The sequence below is a fragment of the Tachysurus fulvidraco genome, chromosome 15, assembly GCF_022655615.1.
Source record: "Tachysurus fulvidraco isolate hzauxx_2018 chromosome 15, HZAU_PFXX_2.0, whole genome shotgun sequence".
NCBI lineage: Eukaryota > Metazoa > Chordata > Actinopteri > Siluriformes > Bagridae > Tachysurus > Tachysurus fulvidraco.
In genome coordinates this window covers 20,511,971-20,532,147 of record NC_062532.1, presented here as the reverse complement: position 1 = coordinate 20,532,147, position 20,177 = coordinate 20,511,971, and the positions used below count along the sequence as shown (strand labels likewise).

General features: G+C 40.0%; 1 protein-coding gene and 1 long non-coding RNA gene across 4 annotated transcripts; one reads left to right on the top strand and one right to left on the bottom strand.

Annotated features, from left to right (window-relative positions):
• Nucleotides 1-3,744: 3,744 nt before the first annotated feature.
• Nucleotides 3,745-18,947, top strand: LOC113663511 (zona pellucida sperm-binding protein 3-like). 3 transcript variants are annotated; one of them, XM_047800606.1, is made up of 8 exons: nt 3,745-4,325; nt 17,709-17,827; nt 17,915-18,018; nt 18,089-18,266; nt 18,335-18,452; nt 18,527-18,612; nt 18,682-18,773; nt 18,843-18,947. In XM_047800606.1, the coding sequence occupies exons 1-8, from the start codon at nt 3,780-3,782 to the stop codon at nt 18,902-18,904; spliced, it is 1,305 nt and encodes a 434-aa protein (XP_047656562.1). In that variant the 5' UTR covers nt 3,745-3,779; the 3' UTR covers nt 18,905-18,947. The 3 variants fall into 3 exon arrangements, with proteins under 3 accessions (XP_047656562.1, XP_047656561.1, XP_027034620.1); XM_047800605.1 differs by lacking the exons at nt 17,709-17,827; nt 17,915-18,018; nt 18,089-18,266; ... (2 more) ...; nt 18,682-18,773; nt 18,843-18,947 and adding exons at nt 4,402-4,520; nt 4,608-4,711; nt 4,781-4,958; ... (2 more) ...; nt 5,382-5,473; nt 5,543-5,649 and having other exon boundaries at nt 3,747-4,325; XM_027178819.2 differs by lacking the exon at nt 3,745-4,325 and adding an exon at nt 17,037-17,632.
• On the bottom strand, nt 14,486-15,971 carry LOC125138630. Its single transcript, XR_007137882.1, has 3 exons — nt 15,136-15,971; nt 14,857-14,915; nt 14,486-14,757 (listed from the first exon to the last, which is right to left on the bottom strand). It is a non-coding gene; the product is annotated as an uncharacterized LOC125138630 (long non-coding RNA).
• Nucleotides 18,948-20,177: the final 1,230 nt, after the last annotated feature.

Below are 20,177 nucleotides of genomic sequence, written 5' to 3'. Positions count from 1 at the left end.
TCATAAAATTATACCTTCTGTGAAACATGGTGGTGAAAGTATTCTGCTTTGGGCTTGTATTGCTGCATCTGGGCCAGGATGGCTTGCAATCATTGACAGAACAATGAATTCAGAATTATGATGGTGAAATCAAAATTTTAAGATTGTTTAAAAGATTTAAAGTGGTTACTATCATATGCAGAGTAAGAAAACAAGTTTCCCAGTACACTGAAATTCTTTCTTTGCTGTCCACAGTGAATGCCCAACAAGTACAGAAAAAAAGAAACTATATTAATAAATTAAAATTAAGTACAAAAAATCATACACACACATAACTACAAACATAGTTAAAAATAACAAGAATGAACTGTGCAGCAGATAGACTGAAAATACAGAAATATAGACTATCTGTATGTACAAGTGTACAGTGTTGAGTGTTGACAATATACACACACGTATATTTACTGTAATATGTGCAAAAATTTAATCCACCACGTCCACCAGCACCACTATCTCAAAACACTTCATGTTGATTGGAGTGAGTGCTACTGGTCTGTAATCGTTCAGGCAGGTTGAAGATGGAGGTGAGTACAACAGCTAGCCAGCTCCATTGAACAAGCTCTGAGGGCTTGCCCTGTGATATTGTCTGGCCCTGCTGCCTTATGGGGATTGATCTTTCTCTGTGCTCCTATACAGTAGGAGGGGAGAAGGGGGGTTGGGTGGTCCCAGTGTGTGCCTCCACTGGGAGGAAATGGCAAGACATCTGTCCATGAACTGTATCTCAAGAAAAAATGGGTCATACACCAAGACAACAAGTACAAGCACCCAAGTCTGTCTACCAAAGAAAGAGAAACAAAGATAATGTTTTGGAATGGCCAAGTCAATGTCCTGACTTTAATCCAAAAGTTAAAATTGTTCAAGGACCTGAAGCAAGCAGTTCATTTGAGAACAGTAAAAATTTACTGGAAACTTTGCTGCACAAGGGCTCACAACTTGCACTAAAATCAAAGGTTCACCTATTTTTGCGAGTCACATGTGATATGTAATGCTGGATCTATAAGTAAATGAAGAAGTACAATATTGTTGGCTCATTTGTTTGATTGTGTTCACTTTGTTTACTTCTAGGACTTGTTTGAATATCTGTTGAATGTATGTTTTGGCTGATATTTATGCAGAAATCTAGTAATTTCTAAAGGGTTCACAAATTTACAAGTGACACTGTTGGAAAAATAAAATCTTTATTCTGTCTGCTTTAAATTTCTTTATGTTACTGTGCAATCATAAAACATAAAAAATAGGGTGTAATTGATGAATATGGAGATTCAAAGCTAACCAAAACCCACAAGCTGTCATCTTGTTTTGGGTCAGGTGACCTCCATTTCCCATTTTCTTCAGTTTTTAATTTATTGACTGTGTTTTTTAATTTATGTCCATGATGAGAAGTTACTCCTCATTGAAGGTTTGGCCCCCTGTAGACCAAGGTGAATACATTTCCCAATGAGCTAGTCTCTTTTGAATGAGATCATTGAGTATTTCCTATAGAAAATAATTTATTTAATGATTAAATTGCCATTGAAGCGTCAAAATTGTACCAGAGGCTCCATACTGGTCATAGCCATGATCATACAGCAGGAACATTATGGAACACTGAAAGGTAAATAGATACATCAGTATGTAACTTTGTTCAGAAACTCCAGCCATAAGGACGCACCAGAGTTATCTGTCCCCAGGGGTTTCGTTACCACAATGTAAAATGAGCGTGTTTCTGGAGGTCTTGGATGAACGCCTTCTTACAAAAAAAGGACAGAACAGTCATATAGGATGATTTATTTCAGAAAACAAATACACAACCAAAAACTATGGGTTAGGGTTAGGGTTAGATTATCAAATTGGCTGTGCCTACCTGATGACGCAATATCTGTTACGCTTGTCTGAAATCCATGGAAATAAGTGCCTGCCGTTTAGAGAGAGCATAGTGGCCAAAGGCAGTGTACACTGTGTACAGTGCTGTAATATACTGGATTGACAGCATTGATTATGTTACAGCAGCACAATGCATAAAATCACTCTGAATGTGAATGTCTAAAACACTTTGACTATAACCATGGCATGGTTGCTGGTGCCAGATGGGCTGGTTTGAGTATTTTAGAAACTGCTGCCAATCTCCTGGCAATTTCACACAACAGTCTCTAGAGTTTTCATAGAATGAAGAGGTAAACTAAAACATACTGTGAATGGAGGGTCCTCTGGCTGAAACAGCTTGTTGATGAGAGTTATCAAAGGATGATATCTATATTGGTCTGAGCGGACCGAATGTCCATAGTTACTTAAATAAACTAGGAGAAGCAGAAAGCATATCAGAACACACGTCAAATCTTGAGGTGGATGTGCTACAATCCCTTTTCACTGCTGTCAGCCTAAAAAAAGAATCTGACCATATGATGTCCATATGATGAGTCTCATCCAAACTAGACAGACCACGCAAAAAAAAAGGACCACGCAATTGTTTTGTAATCTCCAACTGTCCAGTTTGTTTGAGCTTGTGCTTAAAATTCTAGCTCTTGGCTGACAGGAGTAGAACCTGATGTGGTGTTCAGCTATTGTAGCCTATCCACCTCAAGGTTTGATATTTTGTGCATGCTGAGATGCTTTTCTCATCTCAGCATGGATGTAAAGAGTGATTATATGATTGATATATCCTTCCTTGTAGTTAAAACCAATCTGTTGATTTTCCTCTGATATCACTTAAGATGTTTCCACATACAGAATCGTCACACAATCAACGTGTTTTGTGTGAAACAGAGATCAGCAGGTTCTGAGATGCTCAGACCTGCCTGCCTGCCACCAACAATCATGCCATGATTAAAGTCACAGAGATCACACTTTCCCCTGTTCTTGTGTGTGATGTAAAATGACCCGAAGCTCTTGACCTGTATCTACATGACTGTTCTGCTGCCACATTACAGCCCGATAAAAAAAGAAAAGAAAAAGAAAATCAAGTCTCCATCAATGAACATATGATAAGTTCAATTAAATAGGATTCAAGCTAAAACTATAATAAAATCAGGTAAACGCTCACACACATATTTGTTAGTTTGTAATTATATGTTATATAATTGCTTGGTGACTAGGTCCATTGTTAAAAGTACTACACAAATGATTTTTTATTGACTTGAATATATACATAGGACGGCGCAGCATAAATGGCTGCCCACTGCTCTGAGTGTGTGTTCACAGTGTGTGTGTGTGTGTTCACTGCTGTGTGTGCACTTTGGATGGGTCAAATGCAGAGAACAAATTCTGAGTATGGGTCACCATACTTAGCCGTATATCACCTCACTTTCACTTTCAAGTAGTCTCATATATTAGATATTCTTTGAAACAAGCACAGTTGGAAACAACATGTTTTCAATCCATGAGTTGATGATGTTCACTGGCTTTTATATTAATTAAACTTGCATATTTGTTTAGCAACTCCAAAAACATTTCATTTCTTTGAATTTCTTTTTTTAAGCAAGCTCTCGATCAGAGTCTACAATTTAAATTCTATTTTTAGTTTAGCAAATTGCCTATCTAGGTCATGTGGTTGAGAAAATTAATAAAAATAAGCTCTTGGCCAATCAAATGCAGGGGAGGTGACCTTCTAATTGCTGTCTTCTACCAGGCAGCCTAATTTGTAACTCAACAGGCCCAGAAGAACATTAGGATAATTAGAAACGTTTGAAGTCGTGCTGAAATCACCATATAAATAGGAGGTTGTCTGCCAACTCTACTGTGCATGCAATTGTCTGTCAACAGCAATGGGTTTCAACCAAATGGAAGTTGGTGTGGTTGTGCTGCTGCTTTCATTTGGGTTGTCAACAGCCCAATGGCCGCTAAAGGAAGCTGTTCTAGCTCCTCTTGGATTTCAACATAACAATTCAGGGTATCATTTGGTACCAGTGAACACTGGGTTGACTTCTCAATGGCTTCAAAGGGATCAACAATCTGGAAGCCCTGCAGTAGGAGTGCAGCTTCAAAATCCTTCAGGTCCTCAAAACCAGCAAGTAGTGCAGCAACCAGCAAAGAAAGTGACTTGGCGTTTTCCAGCAGCACCACAAATCCCAACCCCACCAGCACCAGTGCACTTTGTAAGGCAGTCTGATCCTGTTCCTGCCCAGGGTGTAACAGTAAAGTGCAACGAGACTGCAGTGCGTGTAGAGGTGAGAAGGGATCTGTTTGGAACTGATGCACCCCTCAATATTGCTGCCTTCACACTGGGTGGCTGTGCTGCCAGGGGGATGGATGCTTCTTCTCAAGTCTTCATCTTTGAATCTGCTCTGTATGGCTGCAACAGCAAGTTGACCGTAAGTCTCCTGTTGCTAAATCCCTTGGTTTGGCTTTTAAGCTTGTCTGGCCTTTCTTAAACTGCTTCCTTTTCAGGTGACTGCAAAGGAGCTTGTCTATATCTTCTCCCTTGGTATGGCTTCAATCCCCTTAACTGGTACTCCCATTCAAAGGGTTGCTGCTGCTAAGGTTTCAATTGAGTGTCACTACCTCAGGTATAGTTCTGTACCAAAACCCAAACTGCTTTAGATACTTGGGAGGCTGTACAAATTATTGATGGGTCATGTTTGAATGCTTTCCAGATTCCACAATGTGAGCAGCAATCCTCTTATGCCTGCTTGGATCCCATATGCTTCTGCCCAAGCTGCTGAGGAACTTCTTGTTTTCTCCTTGAGGCTTATGATGGGTTTGTATCCCTAGTAGTGCAGTTGAGCTCTGTGGTTTTTGAATGGTACTAATATGGTTTCTTTTGTAGCTGACTGGACTTCTGAAAGGCCGTCCAACCAATACTACCTGGGTGAGCTCATCAACATTGAGGCCTCTGTACTGCAGTTCAACCACGTACCTCTGCGTGTCCTTGTTGACAGCTGTGTGGCCACCCCTGTCCCTGACCTCAATGCCATCCCTAGATATTCCTTCATTGAGAACTATGGGTGAGTGCAGTTCTCCTTCTTGCTTTGCAAGCTGACCAAGAAAGCCTTAACCCTGTAAATCCTTCTAGGTGCATGATTGATGCCAAGCTTACACACTCCAGCTCTCACTTCTTGCCTCAAACTCAAGCATCTAAACTGAGACTTCAGCTGGAGGCCTTCAGGTTTCAACAAGTGAACAGCAGCATGGTAGGTGATGCTTGTCTGGGTGGGGTGATGGGCATGTTGAGCTGTCAATAACACTATTTTTTTTTTTTTTTTTTAAACCAGGTTTACATTGCATGCCTCCTAAAAGCAACTGCAGCGTCTGCCCCTGCTGATGCTGAGCACAAGGCTTGTTCATTCTCCAACAATGGGTATGTTTTCAGTACTATTCTAATGGTTTTGCTGATGAGCAGTGACTAACCCACTACTGTTCCTTCCTAGATGGACTGCTGCATATGGTGCTGACCTGGTATGCAGCTGTTGCAGTAGTAGCTGTGCTGGGAGGAAGGGTCATGACCTGGCATCAGAGCAAGGTATTTGTGGAACAAAGGAGGGTTTTTTTTTTTTTTTTGTGCCTTGCTAAAATTGTACTTTATTTGCAGGTTTGCAGCTAGTGAAGGAAGTAAGCCTTGGTCCAGTTGTGGTTCTGGAAAATGCTTTGTAGTCTAATGACTTGTTCATTTGCTTCAATAAATTTTTATAAAATACATTCATTTGGAGGGTTTTTTTTTTTTTTTTTTTTTATTGCCTTCTCATCCAAACAAGACTACACATGTTGTACACAGCCAATGTACAAGCACATTCTGTAAGCATTTGACAAAATTACCTGTGCAAGGTCATCTGGGTACAAAGGGGGGGGACTCCTAGAGTCTTTCAGTCAGCAAATTTTCTTTGGGCCAGATAAACAGCTGAGCTGTGGCCCAGATTAGCTTGTGTTTGTCGGCCCAGATATGGCCCACATCTCCTTTGCCAAAACTTAACCAAAGCAGTGCCACAAGTCCACCAAACATGAGCCAAATAATACATTTAATGTGGCCAAAATATGAGCCTTATATGCAATTTTAGTATGGTTGAGTTCTGTTAAAATCTATAGGCCCATATGTGCCACATATGCAGCTGACAGTATGTAAAAGTCTTATTAACTTAAAAGTAAATGAAACACTCAACAACAAATGTACTCAAAACAATTCACTTCAAAACAAGTGTTTAAATAATTACAGCTTTAAGAGTAAACATAAGAATACATTTAAGAATGTATTCAACTCAGAGTAATAAAAATCACAGAAAAAAAAACACAATCAGATTAACTTGTAGAGAGAACTTAAATTGGGTTTTGATTTGCCTAATGAGGGTCGGCAGTGTTTTGTTGGGCCTTGTTTCTTCATTTGCTCCCTCCTACCCCCCCTCTCATTCTCTGCAATAAAGATGAATTTAAATAATGTTAGCAGCAATACAATATAGAGGTTAGAGCTGGTGGATAATGGGGGAAAATAATTTAATATAAATTTCCTCCTTTAATATCGTAATTGCAATAATTAACCACCTCTGATTGACCAAAAAAAGATTTTTCCAGTATATTTTCAAAAGGAATTGCAAATTGTATTTTTCAATATGTTGGCCATAATAATACCATAATTTCTTATGACAAATTATTTAGATTTTGTTTTTAGAATATATTTGCAGAATACTTTTTCACCAACTGGTTAAAATTTACACTGTATGTATTCTGCTTTAAAAAAAGACATGCATGACTTTCAGTGCATAAGTGAGATTCCAAGGGACCGTCTGCAAAGTGCAAATCCCGAAAAGCGAATACTGTACTGTCACCAAATTCAGCTCACACATCACTGATGTCCTGATAGTTATACTACAACACTTTCTTGGGGGAAATATTTTCATATAAAAAAAAACATAAAAAATGTACAAAAAGACATTCCTCCCAAGTTGACTGTTTTTTTATTCGCTTTTCGGGTTTTGCACTTTGCAGACGGTCCCTTGGTTCGCATATAGAGACATGTATTTTGTCCACCACGGAGGAAAGCTGATTTTTAGGAAAATTGGGTTGTAGCTGCCTCTCTACATTACTACGATAGAAAAGAGGTGTTATTTGTGTAGTAACAGCGTTTAGCTCAGGAGTTATTGACTTGGGAAACTCCAATCTGTGAATATGCGGCCAACTTTACTTAAGTACTGTTGATTTATAGCCAAAAACATCGGAATTTAAAATGCCAAACTAACAGAGCCCTAGCGTACATTAAACTGTATTGTTAAACTGAGGAAAATATTAGTTAATTTGACCCCTTACTCAATTAAACGAATAACTAAACGCTTAATAACATGCAATATTGACACACATTGCTGCATATTTCAATTATATTACTGTAAAGTGCTAATCACTTACCTGAACGTAGCTTACACAGTCGTGAGGAAAGCAGAAATACCGCCCACTGCCCGAGTCTCAGTCACATTCCCGCAGTAGTCTCACTCCACCAATAGGAGGGAAGATGCATAGCAACCTGAGGTGTGGGACGGAGGATGTCTGCTGCACTTGATTTCAGGATTCCTGGGTTTTTCCACATATAAGCCAAAGGTTTACCACAAGTCCGTGTTTCTCACTGTGTGCCATAGCTAAACCACATATGGTTCTCATGTGTTCGTTGTTAACTGGGCCATATACCTCAAAATGAGTTGTGAACCAAGAGAGCATTTCCCGCCGAATTTAAAGTTATGGCAAAACAAATATGGCCACAATTTGGCCCATATCTGTATAGCCAAGCCACATCTAGGCCATATGTGCCAGATAATACCCACATGTGGCCCAAATGTAATTCCTATCTGGGTTGACTGTTCAAGCAAGTTCCATAGAGGTGGCCAATTCAACATGTACATCCCTGTCTCTGATTTACACTTGAAACCCTTTTTGAGTGCATACTGTGGTTAGATTTCTGAACTTGAATTCTATACAGGAACAAAATTCTAACTTTTGTAGGTGACTGACTGTCTTTCCTTTTGTCTGAAAGGATTAAAAGCTGTGACTTTACAATACAAATGAGAAATCTGACTTCATGACTGGTGGGAGATTTTCGATGTCAAGCTCCCAGTGAATTTTATTTTTTCTTTCCCTCTTCTAATTCCATATTGAAAAATAGCATAGTTGAAGGAATCAGAATTTGTTTTAGGTAAAGTGATTCTGTATGGGGAGTGGGTTCTTTTGGTTTCAATAATGGGGTGATTCTGCAGGAAGCTGTAACCAAACTGGCAACATACTTTTGTATAAGTTTAGCCAGTGAGTGCCTACCCTTGTTCTTCAGACACAATCACATTTGAACTGTGAATACGGTTTTCCAAATTGGTAATCTTTTGTTCTCACACTGCAGCTTGTACATTAGCCACTTGACTGCTATGGGTATTCTTTTTGAGGAGAAATCCACTGCTTCATTGACAGTAACTTTCAATAAGTGTACAAAAGAATTTTCAAGAAAAACGACTGAGTTAGCAATCATTTTCAGGTTTAGTACTTAATTTCAAGCTCAAATTAAAGTCCATCTGATTTCATGTGTGGAAGGGGATCATTGCAAAAACAGTGGAGATTTCTGAGGCCTTCAGAAAAAGTTATTGTTGCTCATCTGGCTGGAACAGCATACTCAATCCCCTCAAGATTTTACTCAGTCACATATGTTCTGTATAAATGGAAGAAATTTGGGGAGTGGTGGCTTAACTGGTTAAGGCGCTGGGTTGTTGATTGGAGGATCGGGGCCCTCAACCCTTCCTGCTTCAGGGGTGCTGTATCATAGCTGACCCCAACCTCCTCAGTTGGGGTATGTGAAGAAAATAATTCTGCTGTAATGTATATGTGGCAATAATAAAGGCTTCTATGCCCCCGTTCTATAATTTAGGACCTTTGGTACATTCCCAGAAGTGGTCAACCAACAAAGAACACTCCAAAAGCAAGACAGGTAACAGTCTGTTGGGTCAGAAAGGAATGCAGGGTAACTTATAAGCAACTAAAGGCTTGTTTTACTTTGGCTTATGTTAATGTTCATGAGCTACTACTCTCCATAAAGTACAATGCTGCCCATTATGTTTGGTAAAGATCATGTGGACAAGCCAGAGGTCTATTGGAAAAATAATTTGTGGAGTAATGAGACCAAAATAAAACTTTTTGTTTTAAAATGAGAAGCATTATTTTTGGAGAAAGGAAAATGTTGAATTCCAGCATCATAAAATACCTTCTGTGAAACATGGTGGTAGAAGTATCATGCTTTGGGCCTGTATTGCTGCATCTGAGTCCAAAATGGCTTGCGATCGTTGACAGAACAATGAATTCAGAATTATGACGGTGAACTCAAAAAGTTACGATTTTTTAATAGATTTAAAGCGGTTACTATCATATGCACAGTAAGGAAACAAGTTTCCCAGTACAATAAAATTCTTTCTTTGCTGTTCCAGTGAATTCCCGACAAGTACAGAAAAAAAGGAACTATGTTAAAAAAAAGTAAAATTACATACAAAAAAAATCATATGTATATTTACTGTAATATATGCAAAATTTAATACCACCGTAGATGGTAATGCAGCAGTAACATTAACAATGTACGAATTGGATGCAACTGTGGATAATGATAGAAATGGCATTAAAATTAACAGTATGCAGTGAGATGCTACTTAACATAACAGCAGTAATATTAACAAATGTGCAACATGAGGAGGAGCAATTTAGTTCAGCTGATCTATGAGATAGATGAAACTAGTCTAGATGAAACTAGTCTATGTTTTCTGGCTATGTGTTCAAGAGTCTAATTGCTGAGGGAAAGAATGAGTCCCTTAGTTTGGAGGTCCTGAATTTTACACTCCTGTACCACTGTCTTGAAGGGAGGAGTATGAGCAGTCCATGTTGGGGATGGGTGGGATCCTTTAAAATGGAGGCAGCACTCCGGTGGGCTCTGCAGTGCTAAATGGTTTGCAGAGAGGGCCGTGGAGTCTCTCTCTGCAAATTTTTGTGGTCCCTCATAGTAGTGCTGCCATACCACACTGCAAAGCATTGTTGAGGAACTTAAGTGGCATGCCTAACATCCACAGCCTCCTCAGAAAGGACAGCTGCTGTTGTGCCTTTTTAACAAGCTGGGTGGTGTTGAGCGTCCATGTGAGGTCCTCACTGATGTGGACTCCATGGTATTTGAAGCTTCTCTCCCTCTATACTTTAAACTTTCGAATGAATAGTCGCTGATGAGTTCTCCACTCCTTCCTCATGTCCACTATTATCTCCTTTGTCTTGTCTGTGTTGAGGGTGAGATTATTGTCCTCACACCATGTCACAAGAGTGGCCATCTCCCGTCTGTTGGCTGCTTCGTCCCCGCCAGTGATCTGTCCTATCACTGCAGTGTCGTCCGCATACTTCAGGATGATGTTGAACAATGTGTAGAGGATGGGACTGAAAACACATCCCTGTGGGGTGCCAATGTTTGTTGGGTTAGTCGCTGAGGTTCTATTTCCAATCTTAACAGACTGCATTCTGCCAGTCAGGAAGTCAGTCGCAGAGAGAGGGGTAAAGTCCTTGTGCAGAGAGGTTTTGGGTGAGTTTATGGGAGATGACCCTTTAGTCAATAAAGAGCATCCTGGTGTAGGTGTCTTTATTAGATAAGGTTAGATTAGATTAGATTCAACTTTATTGTCATTGTGCAAGGTACATGTACAGAGCCAATGAAATGCAGTTAGCATCTAACCAGAAGTGTATACATAGCTTACAGTCCGTGGTTGGGGTGAGAAGGATCTTTGATGATGCTCCTCGCCCTTTGTAAACAGCGTTTTTTGAAAATGTTCTCCAAGGAAATATTCCTGGTCTCCTCAGGAAATATAGGTGCTGTTGTGCCTTTCTGATCAGGATGGAAAAGTTCAGAGACCAGGTGAGGTCCTCAGAGATGTGTATTCCAAGGAACTTGAGGCTGGGTACATGCTCAACAGCAGTTTCGTTGATGTAAATTGGAGGATAAGTGTGATTGCCAGCACGTCTAAATTCCACAATAACCTCCTTGGTCTTTTTGGTGTTAAATTCCAGGTTATTGTCCCCACACCATGCTACTAGGTGCTGGATCTCCTTCCTGTAAGCCATCTCGTCGGTACCTTCAATCAGGCCTACAACTGTGGTGTCGTTTGCAAACTTTATAATGCTGTTTGAGGTATGGACAGATATGCAGTCATGGGTGAAAAGGGAGTATAGTAATGGAGAAAATACACATCCCTGAGGGATCCCAGTGCTGATGGTAAGACTGGAGGATTTCACAGTGTTCAGACGAACAGACTGCGATATGTTCGAAGGAAGTCCAGGGTCCAATTGCAGAGTTGTGTGCTGATGCCAAGCTGTTCCAGCTTCAGGGTTAGCTTGGAAGGCCTAACTGTATTAAAAGCTGAGTTGAAATCAACAAACAGCATCCTGGCATAGGTGTCAGGGTTATCCAAGTGAGTCAGGGCAGAATGAAATACAGTGGAAATGGCGTCCTCAGTTGATCTATTTGGGCGATAGGCAAATTGGTAAGGGTCCAGGTTGGTTGGCAGACAGGCTATAATTGGGTGAGGACCACACTTATTGTCCAGATGAGAAAGGGAAATATGGAGTACAGCAGCAATGGCATCTGAGGTGGGTCCACTATCCACCAGGACCACCAGCACCACTATCTCAAAACACTTCATTTTGGAGTGATTGTGACTGGTCTGTAATTGTTCAGGCAGGTTGGGGAGCCCTTCTTGGGAAGGGGGATGATGAGATAGTGGTGCTGGTGTGGTCTTTAAGCAGGTGGGTATGATGCTCTGACTGAGGGAGAGGTTGAAGATGGAGGTGAGTACAACAGCTAGACAGGTCCATAGCACAAACTCTGAGGGCTTGCCCAGGGATAATGTCTGGCCCTGCTGCCTTATGGGGATTGATCTTTCTCAGTGCTTTGTGTACCACAGCTGATAATACAGTAGGAGGGGAGAATGGGGGTTTGGTGGTCCCAGTGTGTGTGCCTCCACTGGGAGGAAATGGCAAGACATCTGTCCATGAACTGAATCTCAAGAAAAAATGGGTCATACACCAAGACAACAAGCACAAGCACCCAGGCCTGTCTACCAAAGAAAGAGAAACAAAGATAATGTTTTATAAAGGCCATGTCAATGTTCTGACTTTAATCCAAAAGAAAAATTGTGGAAGGACCTGGAGCAAGCAGTTCGTTTGAGGAGACCCAATAAAGTCTCAGTGTTAAAGCTCTTCTGTACTGAACAATGGAATTCTTCTAAGCTGTTGTTCAGGGCTGATCAAATGTTACCGGAAAATTTGCTGCACAAGGGCTCACAACTTATACTTTAAAGGTTCACACACAAATATATAATGCTGGATCAATAATTAAATGAAGAAGTATAATATTGTTGGCTCATTTGTTTGACTGTGTTCACTTTGTTTACTTTCAGGACTTGTTTGAATATCTGATGATGTTTTGGGTCATATTTATGCAGAAATATAGGAAATTTTAAAGAGTTCACAAATTTTTAAGTCACACTGTTGGAAAGATAAAATCTTTATTCTCTCTGCTTTACATTTCTTTATGTCACTGTGCAATCATAAAACATAAAAAAATGTGGTGTAATAGATAAATATGGAGATTCAAAGCTAAGCAAAACCTTCAAGCTGCCATCTTGCTTTGGGTCAGGTGACCTCCATTTCCCATTTTCTTGAGTTTTAAAATGTATTCATTCATTCATTCATTCATTCATTCATTCATTCATTCATTCATTTTCTACCACTTATCCAAACTTCTCAGGTCACGGGGAGCTTGTGCCTATCTCAGGTGTCATCAAGCATCAAGGGAGGATGCACCCTAGACGGAGTGCCAACCCATCGCAGGGCACACACACACACTCTCATTCACTCACGCAATCACACACTACGGACAATTTTCCAGACATGCCAATCAACCTACCGTGCATGTCTTTGAACCAGGGGAGGAAACCGGAGTACCCGGCGGAAACCCCCGAGGCACAGGGAGAACAAAAACCACACACACAAGGCGGAGGCGGGAATCAAACCCCTAACCCTGGAGGTGTGAGGCAAGTCAAGTCAAGAAGCTTTTATTGTCATTTCAACCATATATAGCTGTTGCAGTACATAGTGAAATGAGACAAAGTTTCTCCAGGATCAAGGTGCTACATAAAACAAATACAGGGCTAGGACTTAGTAAGCAGTCCAGGGGGGTATTCCAGAAAGCAGGTTATGTGACATACCTGGGTATGTTTAAGGGTAAGTTTGTGGATAACCTCAACGTTCGGTTCCAAAAACGGAGGTAACTTTCTGGGTTTGTATGTAACCATAGCAACTGACTCTCTGAAGATAACCTGCTTGGGAGCAGGTTATGTTTCAGTGTAACTTCATTGCAGAAGGTTGGTGAGCATGTTTTTTTTCGTCAGGAGAGGGTTATAAGACCGCGTATTGATGTGTTTGCATACCCTAATGAATATTTGAAAGAGCGTTATCGTTTTTCAAAAGATTCGTTAGTTTATTTAATACATCTTTTAAAACCGCATATCGCAAATATGACAAACTGCGGTTCTGCGCTTAGCACTTTTTGCGTCTGGCCATTTTTTGTACAGTGTGGGCGATTCAGAGCATGTGGGAAAGGCAACTGTGTGTAGAGCCGTTCGTACAGTACAAAACAGTATGCCTGGCACTTAAACAGTTCTTACCTACGTTTGTGCAGTTCCCTGGCCATAAACCTCTGCTTGTTATTAAAGACGAATTCCACAGAGTGGCAGGTTTGTCCTTTGTAGTGAAATCTATGACGCATATTTAATATTTAGTCATATTATTTATATCTATACATGTATTCATTATGCGCACACACACTTCATACTTCCATAACTTTTCTGGTTTCCAAATGTAATTGGGTGCATTGATGGCACACACATTCCTAGTACAGCTCCACCAGTAAATGAGGGAGACTATGTTAATAGGAAATCTATTCATAGTATCAATGTGCAGGTAACAACTTAATTTTTTCCCTTCTTAAAATCATTAAAGTCATTACTTTTTCCACTAACTAGGTAATATGTGAGGCAACCCAAATCATTACCAATGTCGAGGCAAAATGGCCAGGATCTGTGCATGATGCCAGAATTTTCCACGAGTCATCATTATGCCAGACATTTCAGCAAGGTATGTTTTGCTTTATACAATTGTGGTTTTTTTCCTTTTTACATTCTATTTGTGTTGTACACTTCAATCATTACAGGACAGTTCAATGGTTACTTGCTAAAAGTAAAATTTAATAAAATGTTTTTTAATATTGCTTTACACATACACATATATACACACTCACTCACACAACACTTTTAACATGCAACAAATTAATATTCAGACAAGTTCTCACCTTAAGGCGATGCTCCAGTAATTAAATTTTAAGTGCTGCTTTTTTAATGAGGAGCCTTTTTGTCTTCCATTTGAAGCTGTATAAGGTCCATCTCCATGTCACTTTTACTTATTTGTTTTTGAAGATGGACCTTATACAGCTCCTTTGCTGTCAACTAGGAAGGTGGAACAAATGTAATGAATGAGATTGTTTGGTCAGATAATAAAATTCAAATATGGACACCTGGACACAAATTCTTACCCTCATGTGTGGGCAAATCCCTAGGTATGTACTGTGAAAGGACAATGACAGTTTGTTACTCTAATGCAAAAAGGGGCCATACATTATAATGGTATGTATCATACCTCAGTGGGTCTACCAGCATTGTCCACTTCTGTCACAGCAGATGTGGTCTCTTCATTGTCATCTTCATCATCTTCATCCTACAGGAGAAATATTCAAGTATACATTATCTGGCAAAAAAAACAAACAAAAAAAAACACCTAAAAGCATCTAAAGGTACCTGACAACAAATCACTTACAACTGTGACAGACTGTGTTCTTTCTGGAGGGTCCAATAATGCAATCCATACATCAGTATCTATAAGAACACACAACCCATTAAATTCTCAATATTATCAAAGAAAATAATACATCAAGAGAGTAACATGTCAGACTAAGATCACAGTAGCCTATACATCATATACAGTTATATAAAATAAGCCTCCATAAAAATTAATCTTGTTCAAAAAGCCTTTAAGTGACAGAGATAGTAATTTATTAGGACAAAAAATTAAAACAAATCATAGAGGTAAACTTACATTTCACCATTTTTTCACCATCACTTGTAGTGCATGGTGTGTGCGAGGAACTGCCCCCTGGAATGCCAGCAACCACTGGTCGGTCCTCAGATGGGGTGAGGGGAGGTGGTGGTGGGCCCCGCCAGTTAGACGGGCTTCAGTCTTCTTTCTATTAGCTACATGACAGAATGAATATACTAAATCCTGTTATAATAATAGTTCAGTAATTGTGTAATCAAATATTACCTTTTTGCAGAATGTTTTTGTGTTTCATTTTGACTTGGCTTAAATTACAAATTTGATATTGGCTCCCGTTTTATTATAATGCAAAATAATGAAGTATGACTTATACATCCTTTTGAATATGTTATATCACTATGAAAGCATTTACTTTTCCTGCCATTTATTTCTTTAGTTTAAAATAATAATGTATATTTCTTATTTAATAAGGTGTAATCCTTCTGGAGCCACAGAACTACACTCCCGCATTTACTCTGTCCGTTATTTTTTGCCAAGCCAACTCTCTTGCTTTAGCTGATGCAGCTGTATTGGTTCTTTTTTATATTATTGGCTTAAATTCCTCATAAGTGTTCATTAAAACCTCCAACTCCACCTCTGTGAAATATGCCGCTCTCTTTTTTTCACTTTGAGTTTCCATGGTGACTTGTGAAATCGGCGATCCATTGAAAATGTCTTTATATATGCAACGTGCACGCGCATAAACTCTGGATAACCAGTTGGAGGTTGATTAAACTAACTCTTCTCAGGTGTTTTGGAACTCATAATATGCCTGTTTGGGGTAAAGCAACCCAGAGGTTATGATTTATTAAATGGTAAGTTAACCAAGCTTTCTGGAATACCCCCCCTGGCCACACTAGGTGCAACTGTGTAACCTGGTGCAAACAGTGCAAGACAAGACAGACAAGACAGTGCAGGACAATACAAACAAGACAGACAAGACAGTGCAGGACAAGACAGTGCCGGACAAGACATACAAGACAGTGCAGGACAAAAGTTTACAAGACAATACACAAATTACAAAAACAGACAGTACACAAAAGACAGTAAACAAAAAACAGTGTCGACCGACCAGTGTCAATACTGTATGTAAATACTGTAAGTTCAGACAATATTGTGTTCAGTAATACTAGAATGAACACAGTCTTAGCAGCAAGTTCCTGAGATAGTGTATAAGTTTGTGTAAAAACAGCAACAACTGAAATATTGAACAGTATGAGCAAAATGACTGAAATGTTAGACAGTGTGTGCAAAGAGCAAAAAAGAGCAATTGGCACTTTTGCAATCAAGTCTCCATCATTGAACATACGATACATTTAATTAAATAGGCTTCAAGCTAAAACTAATAAAATCAGGTAAACTCTGACACACATATTTGTTAGTTTGTAATTATATGTTATATAATTGCTTGGTGACTAGGTCCATTGTTAAAAGCACTACACAAATGAATTTTTATTGAATTGAATACATACATAGTATAGATTAAGTAGTCTCGTATATTAGATATTCTTTGAAACAAGCACAGTTGGAAACAACATTTCTGTATTTCTGTTTTCAATCCATAAGCTGATGATGGTCACTGGCTTTTATATTAATTAAACTTGCATATTTGTTTAGCAACTCCAAAAACATTTCATTTCTTTGAATTTCTTTTTTTAAGCAAGCTCTCGATAAGAGTCTACAATTTAAATTCTATTTTTAGTTTAGCAAATTACCTGTCTAGGTAATTGGTTGAGACAATTAATACAATTAAGCTCTTGGCCAATCAAATGCAGGGGAGGTGACCTTCTAATTGCTGTCTTCTATCAGGCAGCCTAATTTGTAACTCAACAGGCCCAGAAGAACATTAGGATAATTAGAAACGTTTGAAGTCGTGCTGAAATCACCATATAAATAGGAGGTTGACTGACAACTCTACTGTGCATGCAATTGTCTGTCAACAGCAATGGGTTTCAACCAAATGGAAGTTGGTGTGGTTGTGCTGCTGCTTTCAGTTGGGTTGTCAACAGCCCAATGGCCACTAAAGGAAGCTGTTCTAGCTCCTCTTGGATTTCAACATAACAATTCAGGGTATCATTCGGTGCCAGTGAACACTGGGTTGACTTCTCAATGGCTTCAAAGGGATCCACAAGCTGGAAGCCCTGTAGTAGCCCCACTTGGAGTGCAGCTTCAAAATCCTTCAGGTCCTCAAAACCAGCAAGTAGTGCAGCAACCAGCAAAGAAAGTGACTTGGCGTTTTCCAGCAGCACCACAAATCCCAACCCCACCAGCACCAGTGCACTTTGTAAGGCAGTCTGATCCTGTTCCTGCCCAGGGTGTAACAGTAAAGTGCAACGAGACTGCAGTGCGTGTAGAGGTGAGAAGGGATCTGTTTGGAACTGATGCACCCCTCAATATTGCTGCCTTCACACTGGGTGGCTGTGCTGCCAGGGGGATGGATGCTTCTTCTCAAGTCTTCATCTTTGAATCTGCTCTGTATGGCTGCAACAGCAAGTTGACTGTAAGACTCCTGTTGCTAAATCCCTTGGTTAGGCTTTTAAGCTTTTCTGGCCTTTCTTAAACTGCTTCCTTTTCAGGTGACTGCAAAGGAGCTTGTCTATATTTTCTCCCTTGGTATGGCTTCAGTCCCCTTAACTGGTACTCCCATTCAAAGGGTTGCTGCTACTGTGGTTTCAATTGAGTGTCACTACCTGAGGTATAGTTCTGTACCAAAACCCAAACTGCTTTAGGTACTTTGGAGGCTGTACAAATTATTGATGGGTCATGTTTGAATGCTTTCCAGATTCCACAATGTGAGCAGCAATCCTCTTATGCCTGCTTGGATCCCATATGCTTCTGCCCAAGCTGCTGAGGAACTTCTTGTTTTCTCCTTGAGGCTTATGATGGGTCTGTATCCCTAGTAGTGCAGTTGAGCTCTGTGGTTTTTGAATGGTTACTAATATGGTTTCTTTTGTAGCTGACTGGACTTCTGAAAGGCTGTCCAACCAGTACTACCTGGGTGAGCTCATCAACATTGAGGCCTCTGTACTGCAGTTCAACCATGTACCTCTGCGTGTCCTTGTTGACAGCTGTGTGGCCACCCCTGTCCCCGACCTCAATGCGATCCCTAGATATTCCTTCATTGAGAACTATGGGTGAGTGCAGTTCTCCTTCTTGCTTTGCAAGCTGACCAAGAAAGCCTTAACCCTGTAAATCCTTCTAGGTGCATGATTGATGCCAAGCTTACACACTCCAGCTCTCACTTCTTGCCTCAAACTCAAGCATCTAAACTGAGACTTCAGCTGGAGGCCTTCAGGTTTCAACAAGTGAACAGCAGCGTGGTAGGTGATGCTTGTCTGGTTGGGGTGATGGCCATGTTGAGCTGTCAATAACACGATTTCTTTTTTTAAACCAGGTTTACATTGCATGCCTCCTAAAAGCAACTGCAGCATCTGCCCCTGCTGATGCTGAGCACAAGGCTTGCTCATTCTCCAACAATGGGTATGTTTCTGTACTATTCTAATGGTTTTGCTGATGAGCAGTGTCTAACCCAGTACTGTTTCTTCCTAGATGGACTGCTGCATATGGTGCTGACCAGGTATGCAGTTGTTGCAGTAGTAGCTGTGCTGGGAGGAAGGGCCATGAGCTGGCATCAGAGCAAGGTATTTGTGGAACAAAGGAGGGTTTTTTTTTTTTTTGTGTGGCTTGCTAAAATTGTACTTTGTTTGCAGATCTGCAGCTAGTGAAGGAAGTAAGCCTTGGCCCAGTTGTGGTTCTGGAAAATGCTTGGTAGTCTAATGACTTGTTCATTTGCTTCAATAAAATTTTATAAAATACATTTTCTCAGGCTTTTTTATTGCTTTCTCAAAGAAGGCTACATCACTACACGTGTTCGACACAGCTAATGTACAAGCACATTCTGTACCAATTGGATAATTACCTGTGCAAGGTGTTCTGGGTACAAAGGGGGGAACTCCTAGTTCCTAGAATCTTCACTGTTCAAGCAAGTTCCATAGAGGTGGCAAATGGGTTTTTTTTTTGTTTTTTTTTTTAACAATAGCAGCTTTACAGAACATAGAACAGAAGGTAAACACAAGGATTAATATAATACATTCAAGATTACTAGGTGTATATAGTTCACATTGTGTTGGTAAAGGAATAACATTGAGAGGAATCAAACTCAAAAGGGAGCCCATCCTCCTATGGGTGACACTGGAGGGTGTGATTTATAAATATACAGTCAAACAAATGTATTGGTGTAAGGATCACATGGCGTTCAGCTCTCCTCTTTAGTATCAGTCTACCTGGAGCTGGTAGATCTGTAGATGTCTCAGGATTCTCAGTGAAGGGTCAAAAATCTTCATAGCATAGATGATTGGAGCTGGTACAATGTCTGGATGCCTTGGCATGGGTGGAGAGGGATTAACATCTGTTCGTAAATTTGCAAGTCTGATTTAATAGTGCACAATATTATGGGATGTATTATGTATATGCCTGACTAAAGCGTGTATCTGAGCTCCAATCACTATCAGGAAGACTATTCAGAGTTTGGGAGCTAAATAAGAATGCTCTCCCACCTTTAGTGGACTTGGATATTCTGGAAGCTACCAGAAGACCTGAGTTTTGTGATCTCCGAGAGCGTGAAGGACTGTAATGTTTTAGAAGACTAGTTAGATACATGGGAGCTAAACTATTAAGAGCCTTGTAAGTAACAGCAGTTTGTAATCAATTCTATACTTAATAGGTAGCCAATGTAGAGATGATAAAATTGGGGATATATGGTCATACTTTCTTGTTATAGTGAGAACTCTGGCAGCTGCATTTTGGACTAACTGTAGCCTATTTATTGAAGATGCAGGACAACCACCTAGTAAAGCATTACAATAGTCCTAACCCTACAGGTCATGAAAGCATGAACTAGCTTCTCAGCATCAGATACAGACAGGATGTTTCTCAGCTTGGCAATATTTCTGAAGTGGAAGAAGGCAGTTTTTGTAGTATGGGTGATATGATTTTTAAAAGACAAGTGGCTGTCTAATATAACACCCAGGTCTTTCACTGTCAAG

Bases quoted from the DNA above. Each gene is read 5' to 3' on its own strand.
- LOC113663511 (XM_027178819.2), top strand. From the start codon at position 17,078: ATGGGTTTCAACCAAATGGAAGTTGGTGTGGTTGTGCTGCTGCTTTCA. The intron at 17,828-17,914 runs GTATAGTTCTGT...AATGCTTTCCAG, and splicing joins ATTGAGTGTCACTACCTGAG to ATTCCACAATGTGAGCAGCA. The intron at 18,267-18,334 runs GTGAGTGCAGTT...AAATCCTTCTAG, and splicing joins TCCTTCATTGAGAACTATGG to GTGCATGATTGATGCCAAGC.